The 15,197-nt window shown below is 37.7% G+C and overlaps 1 protein-coding gene across 1 annotated transcript in view; it reads left to right on the forward strand.

Annotated features, from left to right (window-relative positions):
- Nucleotides 1-15,197, forward strand: part of map3k5 (mitogen-activated protein kinase kinase kinase 5) — a 99,247-nt gene that overhangs the window by 41,178 nt on the left and 42,872 nt on the right. Inside the window, exons 6-7 of the mRNA XM_059355954.1 lie at nt 3,571-3,677; nt 11,338-11,508. Coding sequence (XP_059211937.1) covers nt 3,571-3,677; nt 11,338-11,508 — 278 coding nt within the window. The remainder of the gene's footprint in view (nt 1-3,570; nt 3,678-11,337; nt 11,509-15,197) is intronic.

Here is a 15,197-nt window from a genome sequence, read left to right on the forward strand (position 1 = left end):
CACCTGTTGCTCTGTGAAGCCTCTTTAACCCTTTATCAGACGAAGAACCGTATTTGGTAACTTCAGTGGATATCCAAAATGGTAATATTTTGAGAAAAAAAGGTTGCAAATTAACTAGATTAAAGTGGCAAATCTACAAGAAAAAAGGTGCAGATTTAAGAGATTTAAAGTGGCAAATCTGTGCGAAAAAAGTCACAGATTTACGAGACAAAAGTGGGGAAAAAAGCAACTTTTTTTCTCGCAGATTCACCACTTTAAATCTCATAAATCTGCGCATTTTTTTCTCGTAGATTTGCCTCTTTAATCTCGTAAACTTTTTTTCTCAAAATATTACACCCCTCTACACATTCCAAGGTCCACATTCTGGCTGTATGTAATATCCTCCAATATTCTCTAGGGTTGAAATTTGGAATTTGCAAGTATTTCAATGAGTGCCCTTTTAAGAGTTAAACATCAGCATATTGTGGTCATGTGTAATATCAAGTACACTGAGAGAAATGCTTATTTACAACGTGCTGTGATCAGAAAGCTGTAGAATCAGAGAAGGTGAGCCTTGATGCTCCTACCACGATCTGCTTCTACCACAAAGGCAAATATTAAGTTATTTTGAGCAAAATGTTGATAATTCTGCAATGACAAATTAGCTTTAGCTCAGTGGTAGCCTACAGAGTGAAACTGATTTCATCTTTATGCTATTATCTGTAAAAATCTCACAAAATGCCCACGCAGTTAGCCCACAATCCACTACGTTTTGGTTCATTTCCTTTAACCCATTTAGGCCTAAAACGCCTGGAAAAAATGCCTGTAAAATCTATCAACAGAAGTGTCAATGCTTCCTACTAAATAATAGATTTTTCAGCCTCTGTAGCAGATAGAAATGAAATTCAAAAAGTATTTGAGAGCATATACCCGTTATATCTGAGCTCTCTCCGCTATAGTAGTCTTTCACCATGATTTCAGTTCTGGAAAAGTCCACAAAAGCCATAAACAAACCATGCACACATACATGCACGTACACTTGCTACAGTACCTTAAGCAATACAAATAATAATAATAAACCAATGCTCTAGTAAAGAAAACAATTATGCATGGAAAAAAGATCAATCAAGCTGCTTTATTTAAGGGGTGTAGTGAAGGTGGGTCATTTTTGACCATTAGGACAAGTGGTGTATGCAGAAGACTTATTTGAATTGGATTTTTAGTCATTTTAAATATGTGCCTTTGCCAGAAACGGAGCAGTTTTGATCAAGTAACTCGATTAAAAATGTGAAACAAAGTTGTAGTTTTCCTGCCTCCACAGAGACAACTCATCCTTTTCTTCTCCACTAGAGAAAGAGTTTGACAGCAGCACTGACGCCTACTGAATGGTGTGATCTGGTAATTGAAAGGTGGAAAGTTCAAACCATCTCAGATAGAAAAGAGGAAATCATGCACATCCACTTAGAAAAAAAAGCCTTCACTGAGGGAGGAAGAACAATGAGGGCACAGTCCTTGTTAATAACTCCCAGTAAATGTAATGAAGCAAATGAGCTGCAGCTAATAATTAATCTCATGTTCTCTATTAATCGTTCGGGCTATAAAATGTCAGAAAATGGTGAAAATCTTCCATCCATGTTATCCAGTCCAAGGTTATGTCTTTATATGTCTTCATTTGTCAGTCCAAAACCCAAATCTATTCAGTTTCCGAAGGAACAAATCACCATTTTTAAAGGAATTTTGCATGAAAAAATTACTTTAGCTATGAATGGCTTTTTAAAATACTTTAAATTTATTTTTCTGGACTTAATAAGAGCAGCTGCAGCCACAACCTACAGTTATTTTGATTATTGGGGAGGTCTTGAAATTATTTTTTTGATTTTTCTGTTTAGTTTCTAAAATGTCATAGAAAAAAAATCTGTCACTTTCATACATTGTCCCATAGAACCCCAAATTATTAAATTTTGCAATGACATAAAACTGTAAAAAAAAAAAAAAAAAAAGTAAAAGAAAATCCTGAAAAAAAGTATCAGGTCTTATTGTAACTTCCCTGGTTCCCTGCTACACATAGATTGTAATGTTTAAATTATTATATACAAGTTTTCTTGTACTTTGTATTCTTACTTTTTTGTGGTATAACCAACAAAAATGTGTAAGATAAGATATTACTTAATTTATCCAGCAGTGGGGAAATTTAGTTGTCACAGCAGCTCAAGATACAGACACATGGATATAGGAGACAGAATAAAGAATAAAAAAATTAAGACATAGATGTACATATATTCTATACAAATTATATACATTATATACATGTATTTCTGCTATTTGGCATTTATTATTAATATATATTTTGTGTGTTTGTTTTTTTCCTGAAAGTACTTTGCATTTTACAGATATTACACATTAGAGAAAATAGGTTAAATAAGTTGTTGCATGTAGTGGTATGAACATCAGTGAATAAATGTATTTAAATATATGCAGAGATATACACATTATAGTTTAAGTGGTACATGACATATATAATAAAATAAAAAAACACAGAAGGCCTAATAAAGGCCATTATACTGTATGTAAACAGAAGACTCCGTATAAGCTGAATTAAATTCAAATGAAAAGAAAAGAAAAAAAGAAAAGAGTAAATTCTCATATTGGAGAAGCTGTAACCTATCAAAGTTTGTGTTTTTTGAAGAAATCTATTGATAGATGGCTAAAAGAGTTCCTGATTCATGGATTTCAAGTCTTCATTAGACTTCTGGAGGCCTGCATTAACATGTGAGACGACAGAAACCTGTTTTGCTTAATTTTAATCTACATAACCAATAAGAATTAACTCCTCACCTGCAGGTTTGAACCTTGTCATAACCCAGATTTTGCACCCTGAGAAGATGACTCTTTAGAGAAGGACATGCAGAAACTTTCAGCACAACATCCCAAAAAGTTTCTCGTATAAACTAGTCAGACGAACCACTGATGTGCTTCTTAAGTTCAAACAAATTGCCAACTAAGCAGCGAGGATCAGCGTGACCTTGTGAAGCCACTGTACCAGCCTACTGTACCAGTTAGAGAGAGGTCACTGCCTCGGCATCAATCTGTCGCTTACGCTTCCTCAAACCGTCGCAGACCGCCCATGGAGAGCTCTAGGCGAAGCTTTTGGTCTGCTCGTCTTAAATCTGCCGCTCTTTTTTTTGCTCTTTAGTCTCAGCGCCGCGATGGCACTCGGCGTCCAGATCCTCCCACTCACCATAGGCAGCGAGCGCTCAGCCTCATGAATCATTCATCGGGACAACAAGCATTGAGGACGTGCTGAATTATTCAACATGCTTTGGGTATAGTGACTATGTAGGCAAGTAGCAGCAACAAAAATGTGATGAAGGGGGCCACTCAATTATTGAAGTGCTTTTGGTGTTAAGCAGACAGTTGAGTCTCAGACAGAATGAATAAAAAGACATCAGAAACTCTTCCCTCCGGCCTCAAAGCAGCTCAGCACCTTGATGAGTCGGAGTGTGTGTGTGTTTGGAGGACGCTGGTGCAGAGAGCCACGGACACAACAGTCCCACCAGCGGCTCATCTTTGTGTTCTCCTCTCGTCCTGTAGGATTATGAGTCCATCGTGAAGCTGGTGGAGACTCTGGAGAAGCTGCCGACCTTTGACCCCGTGGCTCATCCACATGTGAAGTTCCACTACGCCTTTGCACTGAATCGGTAAGAGTCATTAGCTGCCAGCCAACCTGCACCCTGACACACACACACACACACACACACACACACACACACACACACACACACACACACACACACACACATACACATTCAGTTTGACAGATCAAAAGGTTTTGTTGTGGAACCTTTTGACGATAAAGCAAAAAAAAAAGTTGTTTTTTGAGAATTTTTGGGACACTAATGACACCACAAACTGCAAACACTGTATTTTGTCTTTTCTTCTCATTTTGCTGAGTTTCAGACACTTTTGGCTGTCTAACTTAGTGCATTTAATTAAGTACAATTTTGAACTTTACTATTTATTTAACTTTACACTTCCACTTCACTACATTTAAGAGGTAAATATTGTACTTTTTGCAGTTTTAGTTACTTTTCAGGTCAAGATTTAACAAAATCAGCCCTACCTGGAAAACCGTAAAATGCTGCTTACATAAATGCATCAATAATAATAATAATATTCAATCTGAGTGGGGACATTCTGCATAACGAGTACTTTTAGTTTTGATACTTTAAGTACATTTTGATGCTGATACTTTTGTACTTTTACTTCAGTAAGTTTTGATGCAGGACTTTTATTGTAGTGGATATATATAATTCCACAGTGTGTTATTAGTATTTTTATTTAAGTAAGGGATCTGAAAACTTATTCCATCACTGCTGGACACAAAAAGTAGTGACTAAGTGCCAGATTTAAGCATGCATCCAATAAAAAATAAACAACAAATAAAAAACCCTGCAAATATAGTGAGGTGAAACAGACAAATCCTTCTCATTGTAACTTTCGTATTTTTTGACTAAACCTAAAGCACCTGTTGTTATCTTTATGTGGTATTTAAACCTCTTTTTTATCTTATCATTCCTTTAAAACGTTTGTAATGATTTTATTCCAGTTTTGATGTTTTAGGATGTATTTGTGAAGCACTATGAATTGGTTTCATGTTTGAAATGTGCTCTAAAAACACTTCTATTATGGATTACGATGTAAACACAACCTATCTTGTTGTCCCTTTTGTGAGCGGCCCTAACACAAGAACAAGATACTATCTGAGTTGTGAGAAAAACTCTTTTGAGGAACGAAAAATTGTTTCTCCTTCTACTTTATTTCTGAGTATCAAGACAACAAGTGGTCTGTTATCTCTAACTTCCATTCATCAAACAACCAGTTTATCTGAACAAGAGTTTCACAAACAGCAGTCGTGGGAGAATTTTCTCAAACTCCAATTAGATCTTGAAAAATGTTTGTTTGTGAAGTTACCAGCAGCAGGAAATGTAGGTTTAGCGCTCCCAAACAGCAGCGATATTATTAGTAGCATGTGTGCAGAAAAACAGACAGATGCACAACACAGAGAGGTGTTGACTGCCTGTTTTCTCACCAGCTGCTTGTCTTGTAAACTTCCTGCGGTTTTCATGGTGCGACTGCCTCAAACGGCAATAAAGCGTGCTGTTCTTTAATTTGGCAGCAACTGGAAAATGTTTCTGCAGGGAGCCAAGATGCCCGTGTGTTTCTCACTGTTGCCGTCTGGCCCATTACCAGGATGTGATGTCGCGTTTAGGAGCTGGTTGCTGCAGCGTTTTGTGAGGCAGATTCATGTGATCGCCGCTAATGACAGAAGACGCTCCCTCTGTGTAGTTTAGAAGAGGACGCCGCGAGGAGAGACGCACAGCTGTGGGAGGTCTCTGTGTCAGCTTACCTACTCGACAGAGTCGGATTAGTCACTACAGTATAATAGCTCTTACATGAGGTTGTTATGTAAGGTGCTATCATGACTTCTTTTATTGTACCTGGTGCATGAGTAGAAGATGAGTCGGAGAATGAATTATAGTTGTTTTTTTTCCTTTTAGTCCTTTAATTTTGTCCACCTCTGATACATAATTTTAAGTTTTTCTGATCAGCCTTTTTTATTTGAATTATTTATAATTGACAGAAGTTGTCTGGATGACCTAAATTAAAGCAATGTCTTGAGTTGGATGCACATAAAACATGCAATATTTAGTTTATTTCACTGGGTCTCAGTCATTATAATGTATATGTCCACATCATTATACTGTATTTTTTATCATTTTAAGAAACATAATGTCTGCTGCACAGACATGTCAATCATATTTGGGTTTAAAAAATATGTTTCTGTCACGTTATTTGTGCTTTCCCGAATCTGGTGCAGACTTCTGTCAGGACCAGTGGTGCATTCACATGCTCTTCGGTTATTCCCATTTCACAAGTTGGGAATTTGTTCTTCTGACTTTGTTGTGTTCATGAGCATTAAGTCGTGAGGTGGGAAGACATGGATCCTACAAAGAAGATGTTTTATATTGAAATGCTCAGTGTTTAAACTAAATGTTAAAAGCTGTTTCCAGTGTTTGCATTCATGAAATATGATGGGGAACTAGCCAATGTTTCCCACAACTCATGAATGCAGCATTTTGCAATGTTAACATATCTGCACTGTGATTCGATCTGTTCCGAAATAAAATGGGTTCTTTCTTGACCCGTGGCCCGTAGTTTTTTCATAATCCTGCTGACAAACAAACAATCTGCAAAAATATCAAAACGACCCTCTTGAAGAAAGTAATTATATTGCAGTAAATTGTAAGCCCCCTTGTTGCTTTTCTCCACCCCGACCCACTTCCACCCTAATAATGACCTTCGTTGCCATGGAGATATACAGAATAATGGCATTACATATGATCTCTCTGACGTCACCCTCTCCTGCTGCTCAGTTCAGTATTAGATTGAGGCCGTCTTTTCCATCTAGAGAAAAATAAGACATGTCATTTCTTTGACATTTAACAGGTGGAATACATTTATTGAAGCTTGAGTGGAAAATTACAGATATTATACAGTAAGTCTTCTGATTGTACGTTTGTAAGAGGCTGCTGTTTTGGAGTAGAAAAATCTTTCCGTTTGTACCTGGATGAATTTTCCTTTTCAAGTGGACTTTTATAAATCATTACCTTGACTCCTTGTACTGGCCCAGCAGCATTACTGGGCTCCGGCTTTGGGGATTTTCATGTTTTTTTTACTTTAATGGTCCGTTCTTCATGTGTTTTTTCCCACAAATCTCATTTTGAAGTAGAAAAAAAACGATTTTCAGACATAAAAATATAAGGGTTTTCCTTTCTTCACAGACTCCCAAAAAATTTAATTGTTTAATCTGAAAGCATGATTGTAAACAAATCTGGCTTTTGGATTATCTAACTACAACTGAAAAAAATATTTACCTGATCATTTGACCTATGAATAACATTACACAAAGTTCAAGTGAAGTGTGATTGTAGCTGCCTGACGGATGCCAAAGAGGTCAAAGGGTGTTCAATTACAGTAGAAAAGTACAGTAGTATATATTTAACATTCCTTTCCTTTTATGGCCCAATTTAAAGTTTGGAGTTTCAGCAGTTTACCTACACAAAAACAGCAAAAAAGTTGACTTCTTGAATACTGCAAAATCTCACACCACTGTTACGCCGATGACACCCAGCTGTTCCTGTCCTTTCTGCAAAACGACCCCATTGTCTTGACTCGTATCTCTCCCTGCTTTGCTGATATCTCCACGTGGGTAACAGAGCACCACCTTTAGCTCAACCTCTCTAAGACTGAGCTTCTTGTCATCCCGGCCTGTCCCGCTTTATATCAGCCGACTAATATTCAGCTCCAATCAACGCAACTTGTGCCCACAAGCTCTGCACAAAACTTGGGTGTCATGATTGTTGACCAACTGACCTTTAAGTGGCAACGATTCATCATGTCAAATCACCCTATACATATATTTTAAAAAATCAGACCCTACCTGACCAAGCAATCAACACAATTTCTGGCCCTTGCCCTTATGACATCACATTTAGACGACTGCAACTCTCTACTGGCATGTCTTCCCGCATGCACCTTCAAGCCTCTGCAGATGATCCAGAATGCGGTGGTGCGTTTGATCTTCAACCAGCCCAAGAGAGCACATGACACTCCATTAGTCATTTCTGCACTGGCTCCCAGTTGTATCCTGCCTACAAAACAGCAACTGGCACAGCTCCTGCCTACCTGAACTCCTTTATTCAGGTCCAGAAACCCTCTCAAACTAGACTAAACTCTTCTCCTCCGTAGTTCCCCCACGGTGGAACGAACTTCCAAATTCCATCCGATCTGCTTAGTCACTCTCAATCTATAAGAAGATACTTAAGACCCAAATCTTTACTGAACACCTTCACACATGATCTACCCTGATGGAGGAAAATAAAAAGATTGTGAACTGCCTGAGAGCACCTACGTCCTACTGGACTCAACTTAACTCATGGCACTGACTCGTGTGTCTCGGGCGCCCTCTTTGAAATCAAATCCTGATTCCCCGTTACCCGTGGTCACCATGGTAGGCACAGAAAGTACTATCGAAAGTGGATAGGGCAGACATTCGAATGATATCAAGCTGCCACGGGGGACAGCGATCGGCTCGAGGTTATCTAGAGTCACCAAAGCGGCCAACAGATGGATTTTGGATCTGATAAATCCACGCATCGCCAGAGATCAGCACTCATTGTATGAACTCTCAAATGTGCGTTGCTTCGGGTAAAAGCGTCCACTAAATGACATTGTAGAATTGTAGTCTATCTACTCAAAAAATGGCATAAAAGTAATTTAACTTCTTGAATCGCTACACAAATATAAATGCAGTTTAACTATGAGCCAGCTACTGCAAAAGGTAGTTAAACTACTAGTTCAATTTCATGTGGCTCACTACTCTGATGATCGGTCTTCTAAATGAAGCCTCCATGTTAGAAAGTGTGTGTGGACTAATTGGCGTCGGCCTCTCGTCTGCAGCATGTGAGCGCTGCTGGGAGCCTGACAGCAGCGAGAGAAGAATCTCCTCCGTCCAAATACCAATCAGCACTCTGGAGAGAAGAAAGAGAAAAATAGAGAGATGCATTAGGAGAGAGCAGGTCTCATCTCCGTGAGCGCTCTTCCCTCTGGACAGTCTCCATGGTAATAGCTGTCAGCTCATATGTTTTATTTAACCTTCACGCTCTGCAGAGAGGAGCCACGTTATGTTTATATCACACATTGTCGCCTGTGTGAGACTTAACTTTGCAAAAACACAACTCATTTTCTTTTTGAAGCCTGTGTTTTGACACGTTCATTAACTCAAGAACAAAGGCTTATCGAAATTTAATCCCGTAAGAACAGAAATGACCCCCACGGAATAGAGGTTCTGCAGCTCTTTGCTGCATAAATTAACATCATAATGAGGATTTTCCTGAAGATATAAGGACCTTAGATGATTTTTAATGCTCTGTATGTTACGCAAGAGTGAAGACAAGTGTGCAGAAATGTGATAATTATCTTAAAGCAGCTACAAGGAGCTTTCATGTTGTGTTAGTTGTGATGCCCCCTGTGGACAAAAGTGGAAGTGTTTCCATGAGCAGCAATGTCGAAAAGATCTTGATCTGGTTAACACATGCATTTCTTTTTTGCCTCAGTGACCATAAAGTTGCATCAACACCTCCCTTAAACAATTCATACAAATCTGAACCTTTATAACCTTCATTAAGTGCATGGTAGTAGTACTGGTCTGCTGTCGTACTCTCTATTGTTTAATAGCTCCCATTGTGGTTAAATATGAGAAGGCGTGCCACGTGTTACTCCCTTCATGATCTGTGGTAACTCCTATAGTTTATGTGTGATTGTCCTAAAATAGAAAGCAGTGGAAAGGAGTGTTAAATGAAACCAGCCCTTTGAATTGTAATTAATTTTCTCTGGAAATTAGCCAGAGAGGTAAATGCAGCTAATGTCACCTTTTAAAGAACTGAGAGTAATTAAGAAGTGAACATGGTGAACTTGCAAGAGAGATATTTGAAAAAAAGGATTGGCATAAATGTATGCTTTAGAAGTCAATGAATCCTGACTCCAAACACCAATCATACACTTCCCATGATGCAACTCAATCAAGTCTATTCAGCTCCCTCCAGAACATACTATTACATACAGAACATACAAACTATTTTTAAAGCCTGAGCACGTCATAGCTTTTCTTATTTCTAACTTGTCATATACGAACGGTTGATCACAACTCCCTTGGCGTCATTTTTAACACACTTGGTGGCCCTAGTTGTCAAACTATGACGCTTATCACGGCCACAGGGTTAATCATGTGGGACATGGTGTCACAGTATACAGTATCACACGATTATTATGTTTATGCGGCTGTGGCTCAGATGGTTGAGAAATTTGCAGACTGATCGTAAGGTCGTGAGTCGATCCCTGACCATGGAAGAGTCCTTGGGCAAGATAATGAATCCAAAATTGCTCCATATGCTGCATTTATCATTGTGTGAATGGATTCCTGATGGTGGCAGGTGGTTTAGGGTAGCTTCAGTCACCAGTATGAATGTGTGTGTGAATGAGTGATTGAGCACCGTCTGTAGTGTTAAAGACTAGAAAATCGCTATACAAAGTCAGTCCATTTACCGTTTTACCTTTTATTATCAGCTACAATGAACTGTAAAGGAATGAAAAGTTATGGAAGTGTGTATAAGTCTCCCTTTTGAAAAAAAACTCAATACTGCAAATAAGCAAATGTCCACAGTATCTATCATTTTTTTATACCACGGTGTACCTGCTTTGCCAGTATATCACTACAACCGTAAATACAGTGTTATACATTAGTTAAGCAGTCACGATTGACTTTTGTTTCCTGTCCTCCTCCCTACACACATTTCCTCGCTCTTCTACTTCATCATCTAACTTCCTGAGCAGCAGATGGCTTCATACAGGAGTTATTTAAAAACATGCATCTCATTCAGACACTAAAGAGTGCTTCTTTGCGTTGGTATCAGACGCCAAAGAATGAAAACAGTCTGGCATTCCACATGCCTAAAATAATATTGACATTTACAATTGGTGGAGTGCCCCATTAAGATTAGGATGAAGAAGTGTTTGAAGAAGTGTTAAAAATGTTCAGGTGTCCTGGTGGCGGACCAGCGCAATTTCTGCCGTTTTTCTTTTTTCTCTTCTGGAGGACGAGCAGGCTCAATTTGCAACAACTTATGGGACATAGTTTAACATGGAAATGTACTTCAGAAAGCCACCACTAATATTATGGCCCTTTATACACCATAATAGGTTTCAATAGATACATAATTAATTATTTAAGTCATTTTTATTAGATATTTTTGACCAGAACACCTTGACACACAGTGCTGAGCTGCATCTCAAATGAATCTTTAGGTTCGGGCGTCCCGGTGGCTCACACTGGTAGAGCGCTTACCGCTAAGGCTGAGTCCTTTCTGCGGCGGAGCCGGGTTCGAATCCGGCCTGAGCTCCCTTTGCCGCATGTCTTCCCCTCTATCACCCCCTTTCACTCTATCACTTTCAATAAAGAACATAATGAATCTTTAGGTTCACAGCTTTCAGATGATGTTCACCACTTCTATGTGGTATAATTGTGGTAACCGCCAATTCTCCCCCCAAAAAAAGGACCCCGAATGGTAACTGAATGGTGATTAATTGTCACAACTAACCATGACAGCTTTCCACTGACACAGGCCTGGATAGATATTTTCTCAAAGCAGATTAGTTTTTCTTCATTGCTCCTCACTCAAGTTAAAAAAAAAAGTCTGAACTCTAATTAAACTCCTTTCTGACTTGTGTTTGTGTTTGCAGGAGGAACCTGCCGGGCGACAGACAGAAGGCTCTGGACATCATGCTGCCGCTGGTGGAAGGCGAGGAGCAGGTCGCCTCGGACATCTACTGCCTGGTGGGACGCATCTATAAGGACATGTTCCTGGAGTCTCACTTCACGGACACGGCGAGCAGAGACAGCGGCACGCTCTGGTGAGAGAGGACGTGTCACTCCCTTTATGATTTGTGGTAACTCCTATCGTTTACGTGTGATTGTCCTAAAATAGAAAGCAGTGGAAAGGAGTGTTAAATGAAACCAGCCCTTTGAATTGGAATTCATTTTCTCTGGAAATTAGCCAAAGAGGTAAATGCACCTTTTATAGAACTGAGAGTAATTAAGAAGTGAACATGGTGAACTTGTAAGAGAGATTTAAAAAAAAAAGGATTGGCAGAAATGTATGCTTTAGAAGTCAATGAATCCTGACTCCAAACACCAGTCCCACACTTCCCATGATGCAACTCAATCAAGTCCATTCAGCAGACGTCAGGTGGCTCCTCCAGATGCTGAGTCACATATAAATATTGTTAGTAGAAATGTTTCCAGATAGATGCCTTGAAGGTGAATCACTGGATCGTGGCGCCACGGTGTAAAGAGTTAGTGTGAATGAAAGTGCAGCAGATAAAGGACTTCTTAATTGGCGCTGTAAAAGGTAAAAGCCTTTGTTTAGAGAGGAGTTCAAGGAACGGGGCGAGTCTGCAAATGACAGCTCATTACAGCAAAACAATGCACGTGGAGAAAAACATGCAGAAGTTCCAGTCCTGTCAGCTCAAAAATAACATATTCAAGAGTTAAAATGAAGAAAAACAGCTGTGATTAAAGTAATATGGTCATGCCGAAGCATTTAGTGCCTCTAACTGTTTATCAAGCCTCAATTAAAAGATATTGTAAATGGAAATGTTAGTGCAGGTGTAACTTCTCCGTCTTTTAATAGCTTTAATCCCTTTTCTCCAAAAGTGGATTTCTCTACATTTGCGTGAAGATTGTGAAGGTTTTTCTCACTAATCCACCATGCCTTAATACTAATGCCAGAGCAGTTCTTATTCATTTCTCAAAAGGAAGAATATAGACAGGAAACAGACGAGATGGCATTTTAAAATAAGTCAAGTTTTGCCACGTAATCCAGTATAAACCCCTTATTTATTTATTTGAATTCTAAGATACACAAACACTTTTGCTTCAAAGATTAATGGAGGTTTGACAATGTAACGTGCTTACAGATAACCATTACTGTGTCTACTTTTCTATTCTCACATTTTTTAAGAGAACCAGAGAACATATTCAGGCGGCTTGGCAAAATAAACGGGACAAAAGCACCAATTTTTCTCTATCACCATGTGTTTCAATTTTTGATGGGAGCCACTTCATCAAGATTGTGTGTCGGAGATGGCAGCCGTATAAAGTCTATGAGAACCAATATATCTTCCAAGCCACTTCGAAGGTCAATCTTGGTGTCAAAATCTACATTTTCTGGGTCAAAGAATCCATAAAAGCTCTTAAGAATATCACCAGATGATTATTTTAACAAATAGATATGTTCACTTTGGCCATGTATTTACGTAATTTCCAACTCAGTTCCTCAGACATATATTATACAACGCATGTATTCTGAAAAATGGATAACATGCGTACATTCAATTGAACTTTATTTGCTTCACTTTTGCTATTTATTACATTTAAATCTACAATGATTACATATACTAACCTGAGCTTCTCTACATTTAAAGTGCCGGGTCTCTTCCCTCGACTACATGTGACCAAATGTTTGTGGCCTTTTTAACACTTCAACCAAAGGAAGCTGCTTTCTAGTTACAAAGGTTGTAGCCATAGACTCTATAAATAAGTTGTAGCGCATCCATTGTATGTATCCATGATACAAGGTTATGAGAAATGTAAATATGGATATTTACAGTGTATTTTAATCTAAAAGAGTATGAAAGAAAGTCACTTTTTCCTTTAAAAAATACTCAAAGGATAATATGTCACAAATGTCCCAGCATTCAGGCTGGGGTTCAGAAACTTTCTTTAAAATGTTATATTAATTCCCACAAAGTTGGTTTTTTTTTAACTTAGATCAATACCTGAACATATGGAGGAGCACAGCTATAGTTTAATTACATCAATCTCTCACATCTCTAAGTTGATTTGGTTATTTTGATATTCGTAAACTAAGATTTCTTTTAGTAGAGTAGCTTTTTTTCATGCTGAATGACTTATAACCCAGAAACTTGTATGCACATATCTGGCAAACAAGATTTAAAGTGAGGCTTTTGTGTTTTTCTTTGTGTAGATAGATAAATTGATTTATTATGTTGTTGACTAATCATCTTATTGATTAGTCAACAACATCGTGTTAGTCGGCTGGGAAGTTCATTAGTCGATGACAGCCCAATAAATCAATATCGAACTCACGGACTCACTCTGTTTTAGGGATCCTAAACTCCATGATTTAAATCCTTAAACAAACTGAAGATTAAATTATTCCAATTTATGTTTCTTGCCAAATATAATGAGGAAGGTCAGTGTTGAGATTTTCTCTACAGTTTGGAGTACCAAGACATCTTTATTCATAGAGCACATTTCATTCACAGGGCAACTCAATGTGCTTTACATAAAACAGAATTTAAAACATACAATTAAAAAGAAGCAGAATAACAGAAAGAAAAGAAAGAGCTAGATTAAAATGGAACATAAAATAATGATTTGCTTTAAAAAAAATAAATAAAAAAAAAATAAAAAAAGACAAATGTTTTTAACCTGGATTTTTAAAAGATAAAATAAAATAGATTTATTAATCCCGAAGGAAATGGGATGGTTCCAGATTGCTCCAAAGTTACAATCACAATATAGGATAATATAAGAAAAACAATGAACAAAATATGTAACAATATATAATATATAATATAAATATAAATAATAACAATATAAAAAAAATAATAAAGTGTCAAAGGAGTAAAGTATACAGATATATTGCACATGATCATGAACATAATATAGTCTGTGGTGTTGAAAAATGGTATTGCACATGATGTTAATTACAAAAATATTCACATTTGTGGCTGATTTAAGTTCTGATGGTAGTTTGTTATATTAGTTTGCATCCTAACAGCTACAGGAGCATCTCAATATATTAGAATATGATGGAAAAGTCCATTTCCAGTAGTTCAAGTCAAATAGCCCCAACCAAGTATTGAGTCATATAGATGGACATACTTTTCAGAGGCCAACATTTCCATATTAAACATACTTTTTAAAATTGGTCTTTTTTAATATTAAACATTTGTTGAGACACTAAATTTGAGGTCTTCATTAAATGTAAGCCATAATCATTATAATCAGAAGAAATGAAATAAATTAAGACATGAAATGTTTCATTCTGTGTGTAACTGATTTATATAATGTGTTATTTCCACTTTTTGAATTGAATTACTGACATAAATAAACTTTTCTATGATATTCTAATTTATTGAGATGCACCTGTAAATGCTGCTGCACCATGTACCATGTGAATGCATCAGCAGATAAACTCTTCCTATAATTTCTTTATTGTGAGCATTAATCTCAGTGATGGAATCTAATATTAGTGTTACACAAAGAGGGTTTTTCTTTGCTGCAGAGTGATTTTAAGTTCACTCCAGATGTAGACCTTGTTCAGACCTTTGGTTGATGAAGCTGGATGTTCACAGCAGGAGTTTGCTTCTGGAAAAACTTGCAGGATCAGCTTGTTACTAATGAGTCAGCAGAGATGCATGTGGAGGGTTTCCAGCTTCCAGACTTTAAATCCAGGAAGGCTGCTCCTGTTTTTGGTACGAGCTTGTTTGCCCTCTAAGTGTGGCAGCCATGT

This window comes from Centropristis striata, chromosome 18, assembly GCF_030273125.1.
Source record: "Centropristis striata isolate RG_2023a ecotype Rhode Island chromosome 18, C.striata_1.0, whole genome shotgun sequence".
NCBI classification, from domain to species: Eukaryota; Metazoa; Chordata; class Actinopteri; order Perciformes; family Serranidae; genus Centropristis; species Centropristis striata.